Here is an 18,964-nt window from a genome sequence, read left to right on the forward strand (position 1 = left end):
GTTTAACTGCTTGCCTGCTTCGGCAGCTGAAGTTGGGGTGAAGGAGAGGAGGGTCAGCCAAGCTGAGCTGGGTTTGGGATGGGGGTGTGTGGACACTTGGTGGGGTTTGGGGGGGGGACGTATCCACTTGGGTTCATTTGGACAGCAGAGGTCTGGGACAGCCTCTCCAAGCCCCGCTCTCTAAAAAGGCTCGGCAGGGAGGTGGAGTTGGCATTACCCCAAAACCCAGCTGGGGTCCATCTTTTCTGCCAGATTGCAAGGAATGTACACTCCCACCTTCTCACCCAGGAGGGGAACACTGGAAAGGAACTGGCCTCTGGAGCCACAAATAGCAGCTGGGGGGAAAAAAACATCCCAGCTCTTTAAAGCAGTGTTTCTCAACCTTGGAAACTCTAAAATGTGTGGACTTCAACTCACTGATGAAATCCAAATTTTTTTTACTACTGGTTCTGTGGACATGACCTGGTGGGTGTGGCAGGGGAAGGATACTGCAAAATCTCTATTCCCACCCCATTCCAGAGGAAGGATACTGCAAAATCCCCATTCCCTCCCCATTCCTGGGGGAAGGATACTGCAAAATCCCCATTCCCTCCCCATTCCTGGGGGAAGGATACTGCAAAATCCCCATTCCCTCCCCACTCCGGGAGGAAGGATACTGCAAAATCTCCATTCCCTCCCCACTCCAGGGGAAGGATACTGCAAAACCCCCATTCCCTCCCTATTCCTGGGGGAAGGATACTGCAAAATCTCCATTCCCAGCCCACTCTGGGGCCAGCCAGAGGTGGTATTTGCTGGTTCTCCAAACTACTCAAAATTTCTGCTACTGGTTCTCCAGAACCTGTCAGAATCTGCTGGATTTCACCCCTGCTTCAACTCCCAGAATTCCCCAGCTAGCATGGGGAATTGAATTCTGGGAATTGAAGTCCACCAAGGTTGAGAAACGCTGGCTGAGGAATTCTGGGAGTTGAAATCCACAAGTCTTTAAGTTGCCAAGGTTGGAGAGCCCTGCTCTAGATCAACCTGGGGGATTTTTAGGCTAGGCCTTTGGGATAGCAGCACTTCTTCCATTCTGCTGCTCTCTGATCACAGATATTAGGAAGGGAAAACTTTGGGGAGAAGTTCGTGAGCTCAGCTGACATTCTGAGGTTAGGTCAACTTTCTTAGAATCCTTCTGGAGGCCGTTCTTGAAACAGCAGAGGGGACAGTGGCTGTGTTTGGCTTTTCAGGATGGAGAAGTCTCCACTTATTCCTCTTTAATTAAAAGGATTCATACAACAACCAAAAATGAGGAGGGAATCTGGTACTAGCTGTAGCTACCAATCTCAGTAGGACGTGATGGTAGCTCTTCAGGTGTTCAAGAAGCTCTTCTCAGACTTCCCCGAGAAGCTGGAGCTGAACTCCTGCAGCCCTTTCTTCCTCTTTTCTCTCCATCCGTGAGGAAAATAGTTGTCAACAGACAAAAAACAGCTTTTTGCAGCTGATGATTTGGGTCCCGAGATGCACAGAATTTAGGCCATTCTAAATTTACTAATTACCCAACGCTTGGAGGGTGGAGGAGCTGGCCCCGTTTCCCAGCTGTGAACAAAACATGACACGAATTGAGAGTTGTGTTCCCCTCGGCCAAACGATGTGGTTAGTCATGAGGTATGACAGAAGATAATTCATTGCAAAGAGGTTTGCAAAAGAAAAGAAAAAAAACAAAACAACCCTACGAGATCTTCCAACACAATCCTTCACCCTCCTTCAGCAGAAATGTCTAAACAAAAACATACTTTCTTGGCTTTGGCAGCCAGACGGACTAAAATGCTGCTCTTTCCTGGAAGTTTCCACGCTGCACCCTTTCCAAATGTTCTGGTGAGATGGTCAAGCTATGCTGAAGGCCGTTGCACTTGCCGAGTCCTGTTTGTGGGATGCCACTAGAGAAAGCATCAACAACTTTGTGCTCAGGATTTCTGAGAAAGCAGAAGAACTTCTATGGAGATGCTCAGTCATCCAGTTGTCCCGAAGGTACTTTTTTCAAGAGGCAACTGGACTCTCTTTGTTTTTCCTTGAAGACGTTTTGCTTCTCATCCAAGAAACTTCTTCAGTTCAATCCAAGAAGCTTCTTGGATGAGAAGTGAAACGTCTTCAAGGAAAAACAAAGAAACTCCAATGGCCTCTTGAAAAAAAGCACTTTTGGGGAAAAGCAGAAGGACGCACTCTGACGAATGGCCTCTAGAAACTGCTGAACGGAGGTTGCGAGAACATTTTGGCTTCTGCAGATTGAGGAAACCACGAGGTTGAAGATGCAGCTAGTTGTGGAAATGGATTAGAAGTTCACAATAGCACTTCTGTTTTTTTTTTTTTCTCCAGCTTTGGATCAATAAAATCTGGGCAAACGTTTTTCCATGATTTTTTTTAGCTGGGAAATCCTAAACTAGGATTTGATCCTGTGATATTTGGACTTCTTCTGCTACATAAGTTGCACAACTAACTTACATCCTGGGAGGTGTTTTTCCTTCTTCATCCCATTGTTTATCTAAACTACTTTTAGCATGATGCTTTTGATTACGGGAAATGCCCTGAATTACTCCATTTACCTTTGCATTTTGCAATCAAGCCGTATTACTCTAACAAATGTTATTATTGGGAGTGATCCTGAAGACGCAGAGCCTGTTATGCAGCACTTTCAGCCAAGGAGAAAGACAATCCGTGGCTGGCTTCATTCCCCGAAACTATTATTTCACCTGCAAAGTTTTCAATAATCTCACATCTTTATTTCCCAATTGGCAATTGTGGGGAGTTACCCCACAGCAGTGGTGGGTTTCAAAAATTTTTACTACCGGTTCTGTGGGCGTGGCTTGGTGGGCGTGGCAGGGGAAGGATACTGTAAAATCTCCATTCCCTCCCCACTCCAGGGGAAGGTTACTGCAAAATCCCCATTTCCTCCTGATCAGCTGGGACTTGGGAGGCAGAGAATGGATGGGGGCGGGGCCAGTCAGAATTTTTACTACCGGTTCTCCAAACTATTCAAAATTTCCGCTACCGGTTCTCCAGAACTGGTCAGAACTGGTCAGAACCTGCTGAAACCCACCTCTGCCCCACAGACATACCAGCTGATACATCCCATCCCCACCCCCAGCCAGGCTGGCTGTAGTCCAGACCCCCTGCCAAACCCCCAATACTCAGAACGTGGGGGTAAATTAAGCTGGCTTTTCTTGGCCAGGTGGGTTCATGCCAGCTTTGCAAGAGAAGCCCCCCTTGGCATAGAGACTGGAGTGGGAGGCAGCTGTGGGGAAGAAGGAAGGCAGGAAGCAGCAGAGAACGGAACAAGGGAGGGAAGGGGGTGCGGGCTTTGGCAAGGAATGGAGGGAATCTGACACAGGCCGGAGGGAGCTCTCTTGAGAAAGGGGGCTCAAGGGGGGAAAAACCCAAACCCTAGGCCTCATCCAGTGGTCTTTTTGCAGGCTAGCTGATAACGTCATTCTTGTGCCAAAAACAGATTGGCAAATATCCAGCAATCCAATAAAGGGGAATATTTGTAGCTCAGGGTTGAAATGAGGGATCTCACTCTCTCACATTTCCCACCCAGCCACCATCAAGCTGAGATTTGGGACAATAAAATTACTTTTAACTTTTCGAATCTGAATTCCAGAGTTGTCTCATGTAATTGGAAAGTTAAGGGCGCCCCCTAGTGTTCATTTTTCTTGAATTTACTCCGTTAAATTCCTTTACTCATGTATAACTACTAACTCCCTTCTGCAAGTTTTGATTTTTGGACTTCACTGTTGGGAAGGTTTTGATAAGGTTCTTTACCCCTCCACCCAACAGGTAGATTTCCGGCTTAGGTGTGTTGGGTGAATCTAGGCATTCTGTGAATGAATCAGGGGTCAAGGCAAAACGTGTCATCGCCAGCCTATCCCATAGTGATTTAGCCAATAAACTATTATTATGCAAACTATCGTTTAGCTGGCTGTGTGAATGTTGACAGTGGCAGAAATGAAGGGGTGGTGAGGTAAACATTCCATTTATATCAGGGCCATCCAACCTTGGCAACTTTTAAGGCCTGTGGACTTCGATTCCCATAATTCCCCAGCCATGCTGGCTGGAGAATTCTGGGAATCGAAGTCCACAAGTCTTAAAGTTGCCGAGGTTAACAGTAACAGAGTCGGAAGGGATCTTGGAGGTCATCTAGTCCAACCCCCTGCTCCACGCAGGAGACCTGTACTAGGGATTCAAACTGCTGAACTGCCAACCTTTCTGATCGACAAGCTCAGTGTCTTAGCCACTGAGGGATGCCCCCGATTTATATTCTTTCTATTGGGTAAAAGATGATTTCAACCCATCGGCTGACTGGCAGGATTATTAGCAGGAAGAAGCAGAAGGATTTAATGGAGAGACATCCAAGACCTGCACTGTCAAAACTAGGATTCCAAGCCAGAGTTGAATTTCAAAGAGTTTTTGCGAAAGAAATCCAGATGCCAGGTTTATAAACCATTTTTATTTCATCATCAACTGCTTTGCCACCATAATCCAATGCTGTGAATATGTAACAAGATGATCTCAGGGGTAGCTAACAGCTTGCTAAAGCCAGAATATACTTGCTCCTATGGATAAAAGCCTTTTCTTTGGTGATAACATTTTCCTTTTATTTATAAAAAATAGTTTCTTTAATCTCGGCACATTCTGCTCTTCAAGTTACTAGTCCCTGCCTTTTGCAGAACGGGCCCGGTCTCACCTGTGGCACCCTTCTCACACAGTTTGTAACAAACAGCTCATGTCAACTTAAATACCTTATTTTTTTAAAAAAAAAATGGTTTCCATGCAGTTTTTTGGAAAAAAAAAACAAAACTTAAAAAAAATATGTCCAGGCAAAATACAAAAGAAAACACATAAAAATTGCATCAATTCAGTTCTCTGGGCTCAATTAAGCTCAGGCAAGGCGGTAACCTTTGGAGGCGGTACCTCGCATAAAAATGAGTAACGTGGAAATAAAAAACCTCGCACAAAGGAAAGCGTGTTGTGCTTTTGTCGGAAAAGGGAAGCGACAACACTTGTGTTGTGCTGTGAAGGCAAATGAAGGCAGCACCAGGATTTCAGAAGACTGCAGGAAGACTGAGCTTGGCAGCTGCTCGAGCTTCGCCCACTTGAACCCGGCCAGGTGCCAGAGCACCACAAGGGGCAGCGGGGCACCAAATCCCGCTTCCCCAAGTGGGAAACTCACACACTGAAATCAAAACCAAACCAAGTTTCTAGTCCTTCAGGAGGTGGACTGAAAGTGAGAGACAGTTGGGAGTCTCAGAAGCCAGAGAGGGGGTCTCCTAAGACTTTCAGTGGCACAACTCCTCCTCCTCCTCTGTGACTAAATCGTGAAGAACGGAGTGTGCCAAAATAGCTTCCACAACCGGATAAATTATGTAAATTTTTAAAAAAAAGCCTTTATGCCTTCTTGCCTAACTTTGCATGATTTCTACTAAGTGGTTTTTAGGTTTTGTTTCCTTTAAAGGGGTGGCTTTAAAATGTTTCTGCATTTGCACCCATGACCGAACAGCAGGTTAAATTAAAAAGAGAAAGAAAAAAATCAAGCCCATCTCAAAACCTTTGGACCACTAGAAACTTCTATTATTATTATTTTTTTTAAAGGAAACTTTCTTTTCTTTCCTTCTTCCTTTCAGGACAGGAGAGTCAGGCGGGAGCCTTAAGGCCAACCCCATGACTGGCAACTCTCCCAAAAATGGCCCCTCTGGAGGAGGAAAGAAAGCTTTGGTCGGTGTGCCGGCCACCGGCATGAGTGCGGATTGTTCCCTTGGGCACTTGAGGAGATTCAACCTTGAAATTTCTGAGGAAGGGAAGGAGGGAGGGGGGGGGAGAAAGACAGGGAGGGAGGGAGGGTGGGAGGTGGCTGGATTGGTTCCCGTCCCCTCTCCGAGGCATCTCCTGGTCTGGGTTGCCAAGCCCAACGGAGAGTCCTTGAGCCAAAGAGAGTCCACCGTTCTGGAAGCGGAGCAGAGCACTTCAGTCGGGCATCTGTGCTGGGGGTGGGGAGGGGGCAGGCTGGGAGGGGGTCTTTGCTCCTTAAACACGCTTCAGCCCTCGGCCCATCAGGCAGGCAAACACGGTCATCACCATCTTGGGCTTCACCTCAACCACGTCATCTGGCAGGGCATAGACGCGGGCACCGATCCTCCTGGCCATGGAAACGGCGTATCTAAAACAGGAAAGAGGGGCGTGTTCAGATTGGGCAAGAGATCTGCATGCACCCCAGCAGAGGAGGCCCTGAACCCTGGACCAGTCAAACACCCATGGGATAGATGGAGAAGGATGGGTTAAGCTGCCCCCAGAGACCTGGCGAAAGACATGCCAGATGAGGGAGTCCGGCTGGCTTCTCTTGAATCGAGAACAGGTGAGCCCAGCTCTTATGACTTGCCAGCCACAGCTGGTGCCGTGGCTCAGGTCTTTGGGCATGACTACTGACGATGCCTTCCTCCACCACCTGAGATTAAACGTGCCTGAGATGTGTTTGAATATGAGTAGCTCGGGTTGGTAGTTGGGCTGTTGCTCTGAGCTCCGAGCTTGGAAATTTGGTTGCAAACCTTTCGTCACCATTCGAGGAGACGCCGTCCGTGCGCTTTGAATTGTGATCATCTGTCAGAATACAGGTCTTTAAATTCCTTTTTAATACGACCTTTTTTATTTATCTGTGTGATGTAAATTGGTGCAGTTAGTTTGGATGCTTCTGAGTCATGGTCTGGTTTCAGAACCAGCCAAACAGTCCGAAACCAGACTCAGAAGCATCCGAACTAACTAGACTAATTTACATCATGCAGACGGTACTCAAAACCAAAGACTGTGTAACAACAGCCAAACAACAATCAGACCATGACTCAGAAGGAACAAACAACATCCACACTCATTTACATCACATAAAAAGGTATTTAAAGACCAGCGTTCTAACCGACGAGCACAATTCAAAGTGCACTGACAACGTCTCCTCGAATGGTGACGAAACGTTTGCAACCAAATTGCCGAGCTCAGAGCTTAGACCAACATTAAACGTGCCGTCTGAACCAGCCAGGCCCCAGAGGAAGACTGAAAGGGCAACTAAATCTGGCCTCTCACGTGGCATTGCTGTGTTTGTCTTCCTCGGAGAGATCGCCTGTCTTCACAAGGTCGTAATTTATGCAGCCGGGTTGAATAGCGTCGATTAAATCCACCACGGCCAGGCTGCTGCTGATACTTTTGTCCTGGAGAGAAAAATGAGGGTCACATCAATGAAAAGGGTGGAAGCATCCGATGAACACCACCCATTTTAAATGGGGGGGGGGAGAACACGGAGGAACCCAGTCGCTGGAGAAGGACTGGTCAGTTGGTGATGTGTCTGGTCCGCTTGGAGCAGTGCTCAAATTTGTGGTGTTCTAGGGTTTGTGCAAAGCACAATCAACATCTTTTTCTGCCAGTAAAGATACGAAACCGTTTCCTGGCGGTGCCCAGGATAAATTTTTCAATAATGCCTGATTGATTTGCTTTTTGGAGACAAGGCAGCTATCTAAAGATGGCCAGGAAAGTTATTACTGTAAATGAGCAGAAAACTCAGCATTATTTTATTGCAAAACTTTTTTGCAACATTTACCATTGTACATAAATGGTGAGGAGGTGGAGAGGGTGGGTAGTTTTAAATTTCTGGGCATTTATATCTCGAAGGACCTCTCATGGACTATGAATGTTAACATGCTTGCAAAGGAGGCACAGAAGAAGTGTACTTCCTGAGAATGCTCAGGAAGATAAATCTATCTCAGCATCTCCTTCTGTCCTACTCTCGCAGCACCATTGAGAGTGTCCTGACATACGGCATTCTTGCATGGTATGGGAGCAGCTCTGTAGCAGACAAAAAAGCTCTACAGAGAATCATTAAAACTGCCCAGAATATCATTGGACTCCAGCTACCAGCCCTGGACGACATCTTCGAATTTCGCTGTTTGAGGAAGTTGCATAACATTCTCAGAGACTCTTCCCATCCTGCTTACCATCTTTTTGGACTGTTGCCTTCTGGCAGAAGATACAGAACAATTAAAACTCGGACCACATGTTTTCTGAATAGTTTTTATCCCAGAGCTATAATTGCACTCAACAATGAACTAAAGGACCACCATCAGTGAGCTGTTGGGCAGCATTACTTGGTCTGTTGTGTGGATGTTCGGGTGGTTTAGGGGTGGGGAATTTGTGGTGGGTGGGGGTGTGTCTGGGGATTGTTATGTGTGTTGGACCTGGTCTTTGGGTGTTAAGTGAATTTCATTGTATGGGTATACTGTGTATAAATGTACAATGACAATCAACTTTATTTATTTATTCATTTATTTATTTCAGATGCTCAGTAAGCCTTTAAAAATCCAGCTGCTGGAATGGGGTGGGGGGAATGGATATTTTTCTAGGGTCTGCTCTAAGGAGCAACGTTTGTCCATTTCCCGATTCACTCACTCCAATTGCTCCCAGTCATAAGATGGCCTCTTTGTGACAACAAGATCTAAATTACCCACCTTAAAGCTCTGGATAGAACTTGATTTCCCAGCTTCTTTTAAAGTCGTGTTCACCCAATTTACAATGATGTCATCGTTGACTTTCTGACCATCTCCGAGGTTCTCCAAAACATTCAGAGTGTATCTGGGCAAAGGAGACACAGAAAAGTTACTCAGCACACAAAAAGCCTCTGAGGCAGGGCTGAAATTCAGCAGGGTTCTGACAGGTTCTGGAGAACTGGTAGTGGAAATTTTGAGTAGTTTGGAGAACCGGCAAATACCACCTCTGGCTGGCTCGAGTGGGGAGGGAATGGAGATTTTGCCGTATCCTTCCCTTGCCACACCCACCAAGCCATGCCCACAGAACCGGCAGTAAAAAAAATTGGATTTCACCTCTGAGGGAACTTCTAGGCATGTTTGAACCCCTAGAAAAGTAGGTTTTTCACGGAGAGTGTGAGCCTCAAATGACTCGGACTAAGTGATACGGATGCAAGGATACCTTCTCATCAGCTGCCAGACTAAAGCCAGGGTGAGGGTCGGGTTCCCGTCGTTGAGATCCTGGCCGCCGATGCCAACCAATGAAAACTTGGCTGGATGCTTTCCGAGATCGACTGCATAGTTGCAGTTTTCCAGCTGTTTGGTGAGACAGAAGGAGATCGGAGGAGAGAGGGGGGGAGAGGGAGAGAGAGAGAGAGAGATCACAGTTAAGTCTTGGGTGGGACCAGGAAGCTGCCTTAGTGGTCTTCTTTGCATCTCTCCTTGCCAGAAGACTTTGGAGCTTGAAAAGCCTTTTCTATAAGTCAAGCAAGGGCTTTGCCCCGGATGAGAGGCTCTCATTTCACAGAATGCAAGGGGGGTGGGGGGAATCAGCTCTTTGGCCCAACCCTGCGTGGAGTGAAGTGTGGGCATCAGCTATCAGCTATTTGGGTCAGCATCTAGAACTCCTTTAACAACATGGGCTAAAGCCACAGGATTTCCCTGAACTGAACTGAAAATGGCTAGTTTAGGAACAACCAGATTCCAGCACCTTCTTCATGTTTGCCCCAAGTTTCGGGTATGGAGGTCTGTTGACTTTGTTCCAGTCAACAGGGACTTTGATCTTCTCATAGAGCTGTAAAATCACCAGGGCGTCTTGCATGTCACTAGAAGACAAAACAGAAATCTGCTCACTGAGAAGTTGAGTTTTCAAAAAAGAGCTGCGGATGGGATCCTGGTCGTGTCAACCAGGCCTCATGAAAGACAGCCGGACGTACATGTAGAGATGATTGACATGAGGGTTTACACCAAGAGAATTCATCCAGTTGCGGAACGTCCGTTCTTCACGGGTTTCTCCTAAGATACAAAGAGATGCTGTTGAAGGAATCTGCCTTTGCTTCTCTACATATGGACAACACTACAGACACAAAACTAAAGCAAATGTCCTAAAAATGCTAAACCAAGAAAGCAGAAGTCGTCTTTAGTACACAAAGATGCAAAGACAACTTCCTTCCTTCCTTCCTTCCTTCCTTCCTTCCTTCCTTCCTTCCTTCCTTCCTTCCTTCCTTCCTTCCCTCTCTCCCTCCTCCTTCTCCTCCTCCCCTCTCTTTCTCTCTCACCCACTCCTATTAATCACACAGAAGGAGAAACTTCTCACCTTCTAGCAATGTCCAGTCAATATCTTGATTTTCAGGTTTGGTGAGGGCTGGGTACTTGTTGAACAAGTTGGCCACAAAGGCCAAATTCAGCTTGGGGTTGCCGCTCACAACATCTGCCGGGGTAACAAACTGCCGACAGCCCAGTCTATCTGCTTGCTGGAGCATGCACTCGGCCCTCTTGAGGTCATCTTTCTCCTGCAGAGAAGGAATGGCACAGATGGTACTTTCTGAAGCCACTACTTTGGGAGAAGTCTTTTCAAAGGTGGGCTCTGAGATCTGGAAGACCACAGGACCCACAGGGATATGAAGACGGCAGCCACGATCGGGCCTTGATTTCTTTTTATGTTTCCCCCCCTTTGGGATGTTCTTCACAGAAGGAGTTCCTGATGAAGAGAACCATCATAGACTAGCATGGACCTCCTTCTACAAGGTCTTCAAATAAAGAATTACATGCATTTTGACAGTGAAAACCAGCTAGACTGTCCCTGGTGAATTCCTAAGTGTTGCTTGGTAGAGCGAATGCTTGAAACCAGAAGACAACGAGAGAACCAAGTTCTCTCTAATAATGTTAGAACCCTCTAATAACCCCAAATGCTGGCCACCGACATCATTGGACGGGAAATACAGCTTCTATTGAGAGGATTAGTAGAATGGTAATTCCAAAGTTCCCAGCAGGCCACCAAGACCCATACTCACATTGAAGCCTGACATGTTGATGTTGATTTGTGGTTCTCCTTCCTTTTGTCCTTTGGGGGAAATTTGGTTGAGGAGATGGAAGTAGGCTCTGGAGTCCTGGAGGAGGCAGAACCAGACAAAGGGGATTAGAATAGGGTCTTTCAACTTTGAGATGGGTGGACTTCAACTCCCAGAATTCCCCAGCCAGCCTGAGGTTGAGAAAGAAGCAGCTGAGTTTTTTCAGCCCAACGTTATGAATCAATCCCATGTGATGTAATATGTTAATCAGAAGTAGGAAGGGTTCCAGTACCTTGACAGAGTTATGGAAGTCGGAAAGCTTGCAAAATCAAAAGAGAAAAAGCCAAAGGAGAGAGAGAGAATGAGAAAGAGAAAGAAAGTCCGGACAGCATAGGGGAGAAGAGAATTAAGAAGGTTAGATGGACAATAATTTGGACTGAGAGAAGGCTAAGGATGTAAGTCACTTAATCCAGAGCAAACTCCCTGGACCCCCCCCCCCTTCCCAAATGGAAGACTTGCATGGACCTCCTCCCACCGAGGCCTCCAATACCTTTATCTCAGAGCTGAAGTTATTGATCTTGTGCCACCCGGCGCTCTCCAGGTGGTAGTTGGCCCATCGCAAGAGAAGTTCTTCTGGGGACAGCTTCATCAGGTCCTCCAAAGTCTCCCCATCACACAGCAAGGCAGCCAATGCTGAAAAGGGGAGAGAGGGAAGTCTCACTGCAGGCCCCCAGTTCATGGTTCACCCTCCCCAAGGAACACACTTCATTTGTCTCTTCAGTAGATGCAAACCCTCATGTGCCCCAAGAGATCCTGGAAGCTTCCATGGAGAGGTCTCTTCATTTCACCCCCACTGTTGCAAAAGGATGGACCGGGCTGAAGCTGAGAGGGCAACTGGTCCAAAGTCACCCCATAAGTCTGCAGGACTGAGGGTGGATTTGGACAGGGAACTCCTAGTCCTGGCCCAAGTCTTTGACTACCACAGCATGCTGGCTCTCAAAACCATTCAGAGAAATCAATTGAACGCTAAGCGGTTTATTAGAATTCTTTAAAAATTGCCTCTGCTAAATCTTAATCCTTAGATTTGATCTCTTCACTTTATTTACAAGGGAAGCAAATTAATGACTTTGAGGGTTAAGTCCTTGGCAGATGTTTTCTTTCTTTCTTTCTTTCTTTCTTTCTTTCTTTCTTTTTATTATGCTGGATTATGAAACCAAAATAAGGTCAAATGAGGGTTTTAATTTATGGGAAGCATAAACCAGTCTACTCAATGTAGCCAAGAGAGACTGTGGCTATTTTGGTATTCGAAGAGGGCGGGAGCAAATGCTTAGCCTTTGGAAAACAAAATTTGTCATCTTATTCTTATGTAGAAAGAAAGGAGATACTGTACACTTCTGAACTAACCCATTTAGGAAACATTTTGGCTTAACTGATGGTTATTTAGACCAAGGCTTTTCAAATTTGGCAACTTTGTGTGGACTTCAGCTCCCAGAATTCCCCATGCTAACTAGGGGATTCTGGGTTGAAGTCCACACCTCTTAAAGTTGCCAAGTTTGAAAAACACCAGTGTGGACATCCTGCTGGCATATCCCATTCCTTGCACAGCGCTTAAATGAATGTTGAGCACAACCAGAACAACTAGACACAAGAACAGTTTTTTCCCCAACGCCATCACTCTGCTAAACAAATAATTCCCTCAACACTGTCAAACTATTCACTAAGTCTGCATTGCTATTACTATTAATCTTTTCATTGCTCCTATCACCCACCTCCTCCCACTTAGGACTGTATGACTGTAACTTGTTGCTGGTATCCTTATGATTCATATTGATTGTTTTCCTAGTATGATTTGATTGCTTATTTGTTCCCTATGACTATCATTAAGTGTTGTACCTTATGATTCTTGACAAATGTATCTTTTCTTTTTATGTACACTGAGAGCTTAAGCACCAAAGACAAATTCCTTGTGTGTCCAATCACACTTGGCCAATAAAGAATTATGTTCTGTTCTGTTCTGTTCTGTTCTGTTCTGTTCTATTCTATTCTATTCTATTCTATTCTATTCTATTCTATTCTATTCTATTCTATTCTATTCTATTCTATTCTATTCCCATCCCGTTCAGTGGTGGGTTTCAAAATTTTTTTACTACCGGTTCTTTGGGTGTGGCTTGGTGGGCGTGGCAGGGGAAGGATACTGTAAAATCACCATTCCCTCCCCACTCCAGAGGAAGGTTACTGCAAAATCCCGATTTCCTCCCGATCAGCTGGGACTCAGGAGGCAGAGAATAGAGAATAGGGGGTGGGACCAGTCAGAATTTTTACTACCGGTTCTCCGAATTACTCAAAATTTCCGCCACCGGTTCTCCAGAACTGGTCAGAACCTGCTGGAATCCACCTCTGATACCGTTACTTGTTCATCCCATCCTATAACTTTCCCCCGTCAAAGGCTAGTCCAGCCATGCTCAAACCCCTCTGCAACCAACAGTGGAAATGAGCCACTGGCAATGGAGCAACCTCCCAGCAGAGGCCCAGATGAGCTTCTCTTACCTTCATTTTTGCTGAGTTCAATATCGGCAAACAAGCCAATCTTGATAATCTGCCAGAGAAGGCCAAGGACCAGATGGGGCTTTCCTTCCCTTAAATCCTCTGCTCCAATGTTGACCACGTGGCACCCAATGGCGGAAGCAGAATTCAGAGCCAAATTCAGATTTTCCTGCAAACGGAGAAGTCTTTTAAATAGGAAGTCATCTGCAGCCTTGAGGCTGTGAGATTCAGGTCAGCTCAGGATGCGACGCCTACAGAGGCCATGAATCTGTTCCACACCATCGGCCACCCGATGAGGGACGTTAAACAAATGCTTCTCTGAACCAAAACATTTAAAACTCCCTGCCTTGCCAACCTTGAACGGGAGAGATAGCAGGCTGAAAACAACAGAGAAATGTCTTGCTTTCTCACTGCCAGAGCAAGATAAGACTTGAGGCGCCGGTAACTGATGAAGGAGGGAAGAGAGGAGAGAAAAGGAAAAAAAGATGGAGGAGGAAAGAAAAAAGGGAGGAGGAAAGAGAAAGAGAGGAAAAAGAGGGAGGGAGGAAGAGAAGAAGTGGAGAGGGGGCAATCTAATTGAAAAGCTCCTGACAGTTTCCCCACTTGAATAGATGCCAAATGCAGCATTGGCTTCTCTTCCTCTTTGATTGCAATTAATATTTAGTGAGCACCCTCTCTTCTGTTGGGAAAGGTTCTGCTTTCAACGTCCAACAAAGAGTTCAGCACAAAAGCCTCTTTTAATAATTAAAAGCAAACAAAACCCATCCCCTCTCCCAGCCGCCCCCTTGGATCTCGAACAAACCCAGCATTATTTAAGCTGTGGGGGGGGAGAAGACCTGGGAAACAATGGACCCCCACCTGAATTATGAATGGGGTAAGTTTCTTCTTGTTGATGGCTCGTTCATCAATGGTGTCAGGGACGGAGAGGTTGATCATTTTACTGCAGGGAAAGAAGAAGGAAAACGGACACCCAGCCGGGAATCCACGGCGTTAGAGGGAACGGAGAATAGGCTTCCTCTTCGCGGGGGCTTCTCCTGCCCACCTCCCGCCGCCATGGGCATCGCCCCAGAGCAGGAGACTCACCACAAGACGATCCCGTCCCCGACGGCTTTGAAGAGGTCATCTGTGTTTGGGTTCATGGGAATGACATGCTTGCAATCCTGGTCATTTTCCAAAGCTTTGTTGATCCAGTTCACAAAGGCGTATTTCTCCTCCTCTGGAGTAGAGAGAGGCCCCGAGATTAACACTCAAGGGACACCAGTGGGCAAACCGACCAACGCTGCAGCTCAAAGCCCCCCACTGGCACCTGGGGGGGGGCAGTAGGATGGGATGGGGTACAACAGTTTGCCAAGGCAAGAGAATAGATATGAGACTCAATGCCAGTTCTCCCCTTGAAGTTGGAAGGGTGGGGCTTGCATTGCAACACCATGTCTTCCATCTTACCCTTCTCGTCCCCTTGGGCACCAATGCATCAATGCTGCATTAATTACAGACAGTCCTCAACTTATGACCACAATTGGAACCGAAATGGTTTTTGACCAGAAACCATTATAACTTTGAACTGTGTTTCAACAAACGGTCAGTTGAGGACTACCTGTATTAGAAAAATCCCGAGATAGACTTTCTCCCTGCTTTAGATCACTCAAGAACCGGGACTACAGACCTAATGGATATTAGGATATTGGGTCTGTCAAGAAAGGTGGAGAAGAAAATAAACTGGCTTAATCATTGGGACTTTGGCCACAAAGGGTGTTGTGGTCTACAGAAGATGTTTGGGCAGCTGTGAGAACTTCACGGCAGATGTAGGAAGGGCAGAAAAGGGCCAGTCACAGGCCTGGCAGGGCCAGGAGGGGAAATGAAGCTCCCGGGCAGCACCTGAGTACGAGTGTTGGGTGCCTTCGCTGGACAGTTCCGAAGTGCCCCCGATGGCGCAGATGCCTTCTTTCCGATTGATGGCTTTGCGGAAGGTCTTGGCCACATCGCTGCTTTTCACTTCTTGGAAGATCTGCAAACGTAAATGTGCACAATTATTTCAGGGACTTGAGGGTCTTGTGGAAGCATCTGAAGATGGATGGGTCTTGTGTCACAGTTGCCAAAGTCTATCTAGCCAGGATCTAGTAGAATCCTGGGATAGAACCCAGAATAAGTTCTGGGAGAGAAGAGAAGAGGACCTGGGGGGCAGGAGAGTCCCACACCAATCCTGAAGACTCTTCTGAGAGACTAGGGGTGCCGTGATAGCAGTCTTCCAACATTTGAGGGGTTGCCAGAAAGAAGAGGGGGTCAACCTATTCTCTAAAGGGCCGGACAAGAAGTAATGCAGGGACACTAATCAAGGAGACAACCAACTTAGAGGTAAGGAAAAAATTCCTGACAGTTGGAAAATTAATCAGTGGAAGAACTTGTCTCTAGAAGTTGTGGGGGCTCCATCACAAGAAAAGTTTGGACAGCTATTTGCAATAAGGTCTCCTACCTTGGGGAGGGGGGTTGGACTAGAAGACCTCCAAGGTCCTGTCCAACTCTTATTATTATTATTATTATTATTATTATTATTATTATTATTATTATTATTATTATTATTATTATTATTATTATTATTTTAATTTGATTTATATGCCGCCCTTCTCCGGAGACTCAGGGTGGCTTACAATGCTTTAAGCAATAGCCTTCATCCTTTTGTATATTTATACAAAGTCAGCTTATTGCCCCCACAAACTGGGTCCTCATTTCACCTACCTTAGAAAGGATGGAAGGCTGAGTCAACCTTGAGCCTTGGAGAGATTCGAACCAGCAGAAATTGCAGGCAGCTGTGTTAATAACAGGGTGCACTAAACCCTTGTACTATCAAGGCTTATTCTATTATTCTTTCGGGTTTCAGCAGCAGAGAAACCGGAGCCCAGAGGTGGAACCTTTTAGAAGGTCCTGGATTAATCCACCGTAATTTAATTCTGAGGAACCCCCAATTTGCGGGCTCGGCTTTCTCTGCTCTGCTGCTTTCAACATTGTTTTGGTGCTTCACACATTTTAAGTCTGTCCAGAAAATGGCTGCGATGGGTGGTAGAATAACAGGGTGAATAAATGCATGTATGAAGGACTGAAGGATGGTCTCCAGGAGAAGCCGCTGCCCAGAGTTTGGGGGAATCAGAGGACTAACACCAGGACGCTTCCAGCCTTACGTAAACAAACTCTTCAAAGCTGATCTTTCCATCTTTGTTCTTGTCTCCCTCGATCATGAGCTTCTGGATGATCTCTCGGACTTTGTATCCCGGGAGGGGAAGGTTGGCTTCCTTGAAGAGTTCGTGCAGCTCATAATCACAGATGAAACCGTTGCTGTTGAGATCTTTCAGGTGGAAGACAAAGAGAGATTGGGAAAATCGGAGCAGGAACAAGGCAGGGGCCTGATCTCAAGCCCCCTTATGCCCACACCCTACTGAAGGGGTCTCCAATCTTGGTAACTTTTAAGACTTCTGGACTTCAACTCCCAGAATTCCTCAGCCAGCATAGCTTCCTGGGAGTTGAAGTCCACGAGACTTAAAGTTGCCAAGGTTGGAGAGCCCTGTCCTACTGCAAGCTCAACATCCAAAGTCATTGGAGGCCATTCGCCACCTCCTGCTCCACTTGCCCGGGCTAAAGCTAAATTCTGCAGATTTTTTTTTTTTTGCAAGGCTAATTTTTTCAGAATTGAAAGAATTCAGAATTATTTCAGAATATGGGACGCAGTGGCTCAGTGGCTAAGACGCTGAGCTTGTCCGGGCGGGTGGGCGGAACCTCCCACCGCTGCTACTACCAGTTTGCCCACCACTGAGTTCAGCAGTTCGAATCCCTAGTGCCGCGTAACGGAGTGAGCTCCCGTGACTTGTCCCAGCCTCTGCCAATCAAGCCATTGGAAAGCACATAAAAAAGGCAAGTAGAAAAATAGGGACCACCTTTGGCAGGAAGAGAACAGTGTTCCATGCGCCTTTGGCGTTGAGTCATGCCGGCCACATGACCACGGAGACATCTTCGGACAGCGCTGGCTCTTCGGCTTTGAAACGGAGATGAGCACTGCCCCCTAGAGTCGGGAACGACTGGCACATATGTGCGAGGGGAACCTTCACCTTTAATTCTTTCAGGTTTCGGTGGCTAATTTCAAAACGGTCACAGCTAGAAAGAGATACTCTCTTTTTTTGGCCAGCAAGGAAATGTAAAGTCATAAAGACTATTTTGAGACAGAAAAAGGGGGGGGGAAGGGGGCTGTATATTATCCTTCTCTGGCTGTCAAAACAAGAGCCGCATCCCAGCTGTCCATCCAGAAGATGCGAGAGAAACTGGATGCCGGCTCCACCAGGATCCGTTCCCTCTCAACAAATGGGCCTGACCTTACCTGAAGAGCAGCCTTCAGGGTGCTATCAAATGCACCCCAAATACAGCTCAGCCCTTGACTTAGTTGGAGCCACAGTTGGTTCAACAGCTCAACATGTGAGTGTGCCGGATTTTACAACTTTTGTTTTACAACAGTTGTTAAGTCCACCCACTGTATCCAATGAGCATTTTTATTTATTTTTTCTGCTAGAAACTAAAAGTAAACTCTGGTTTCCATAAAACACGTCATAAATCATGGTCACGAGACCACAAGAGGCTGCAAATAGCCATAAATGTGAGCCTGTGCCGAGCACCCAAAATGCAGTCATATGACTGCAGGGGTGGGTGGGGGTGGGGCAGCCTTTGGAACTTCAAAACTGGGTTGTGAGTAGCTCTGGGGAGGTCCGTCCTAACTTCAAATGGCTGTTAAGTGGCCAGTCATTAAGTCAAGAACTACCTGTACTGAAATCGAAGGAGGGAGCCTTATCTTTTTCCAAATCAGAAGTTAAATAAGTGTAATTGGTGAAAAGGAAGTAAAATACTAGAAAATGTTCATGATGGCAAAAATAAACAAAGTTCTGGGAAACGGGTCCAAGCCAAATGCAGATTCTGGCACAAACAGAACCACTTACCAACTTTGGAAAAAGCCTCCCTGAGTTCCTCTAGCTCATCTTTGGATATCTGTGTGGTGTTGGCCATTTTTGCGCATTAACACAACACCTAAAAAAGGAGCAGGAGGGAGGGGAGAGAGAGAGAGAGAGAGAGAAAGAAAAGAAAAAACCAATAAATTAGGAACACAAATCCATATCTAATAAGGTTCATTCAGCTGATTAATTTTGCCAGGGTTGTGTTATTACGCAGCTAAAGGGTTACACCTCTCATCCGGCATGGAGAAACGCTTGAGTCTTTAGGAAGGATTCTACGTTACACTAGAGTAAACCCCCGAAGATGTAGAGCCACAGCCCACAAAACCTTCTAAGACGTTCAAAGAAGGCATTACCAGACTCGGGATTTTTTGCTACAACAAATCCTGAAATTCATCAGTGCTTTTTGTGGGATCTGTTAAACACCCTGTTTTTAACACCGGCGCTAAAAGACTGCGCTGCTTCAGCTGCTTCGTGTCGGCTGAAAAGATCCCCTCCTCATTCGGTCCTCTTCTCAAACTTGTTTGGGCCTCCTGGCTTTCTGTCACCAAGGGACATCCAGGTCTTAAGCAAATACACAAACGGTCCTAGCAAACACTCGGTGGTGAGGACGGAGCTC

At 46.4% G+C, this 18,964-nt stretch overlaps 1 protein-coding gene across 2 annotated transcripts in view; it reads right to left on the bottom strand.

Moving 5' to 3' along the window:
* Window positions 1-4,467: 4,467 nt before the first annotated feature.
* The window catches only part of PLS3 (plastin 3), a 35,238-nt gene continuing 20,741 nt past the window's right edge, over window positions 4,468-18,964 (bottom strand). For both annotated transcript variants that reach the window (XM_070951695.1, XM_070951694.1), the window contains exons 2-16: window positions 18,334-18,421; window positions 16,537-16,700; window positions 15,239-15,368; window positions 14,447-14,579; window positions 14,222-14,303; window positions 13,367-13,532; window positions 11,370-11,512; window positions 10,823-10,918; window positions 10,126-10,321; window positions 9,746-9,824; window positions 9,520-9,634; window positions 8,992-9,125; window positions 8,514-8,637; window positions 7,099-7,223; window positions 4,468-6,187 (exon numbers count right to left, since the gene is read on the bottom strand). In XM_070951695.1, coding sequence (XP_070807796.1) covers window positions 6,055-6,187; window positions 7,099-7,223; window positions 8,514-8,637; window positions 8,992-9,125; window positions 9,520-9,634; window positions 9,746-9,824; window positions 10,126-10,321; window positions 10,823-10,918; window positions 11,370-11,512; window positions 13,367-13,532; window positions 14,222-14,303; window positions 14,447-14,579; window positions 15,239-15,368; window positions 16,537-16,700; window positions 18,334-18,400 — 1,887 coding nt within the window. In that variant the 5' untranslated portion in view covers window positions 18,401-18,421 and the 3' untranslated portion in view covers window positions 4,468-6,054. The remainder of the gene's footprint in view (window positions 6,188-7,098; window positions 7,224-8,513; window positions 8,638-8,991; window positions 9,126-9,519; window positions 9,635-9,745; window positions 9,825-10,125; window positions 10,322-10,822; window positions 10,919-11,369; window positions 11,513-13,366; window positions 13,533-14,221; window positions 14,304-14,446; window positions 14,580-15,238; window positions 15,369-16,536; window positions 16,701-18,333; window positions 18,422-18,964) is intronic.

This window comes from Pituophis catenifer, unplaced genomic scaffold, assembly GCF_029215685.1.
Source record: "Pituophis catenifer annectens isolate HBS135680 unplaced genomic scaffold, rPitCat1.0.hap2 SCAF_11, whole genome shotgun sequence".
In the NCBI taxonomy this organism is placed as follows: domain Eukaryota; kingdom Metazoa; phylum Chordata; class Lepidosauria; order Squamata; family Colubridae; genus Pituophis; species Pituophis catenifer.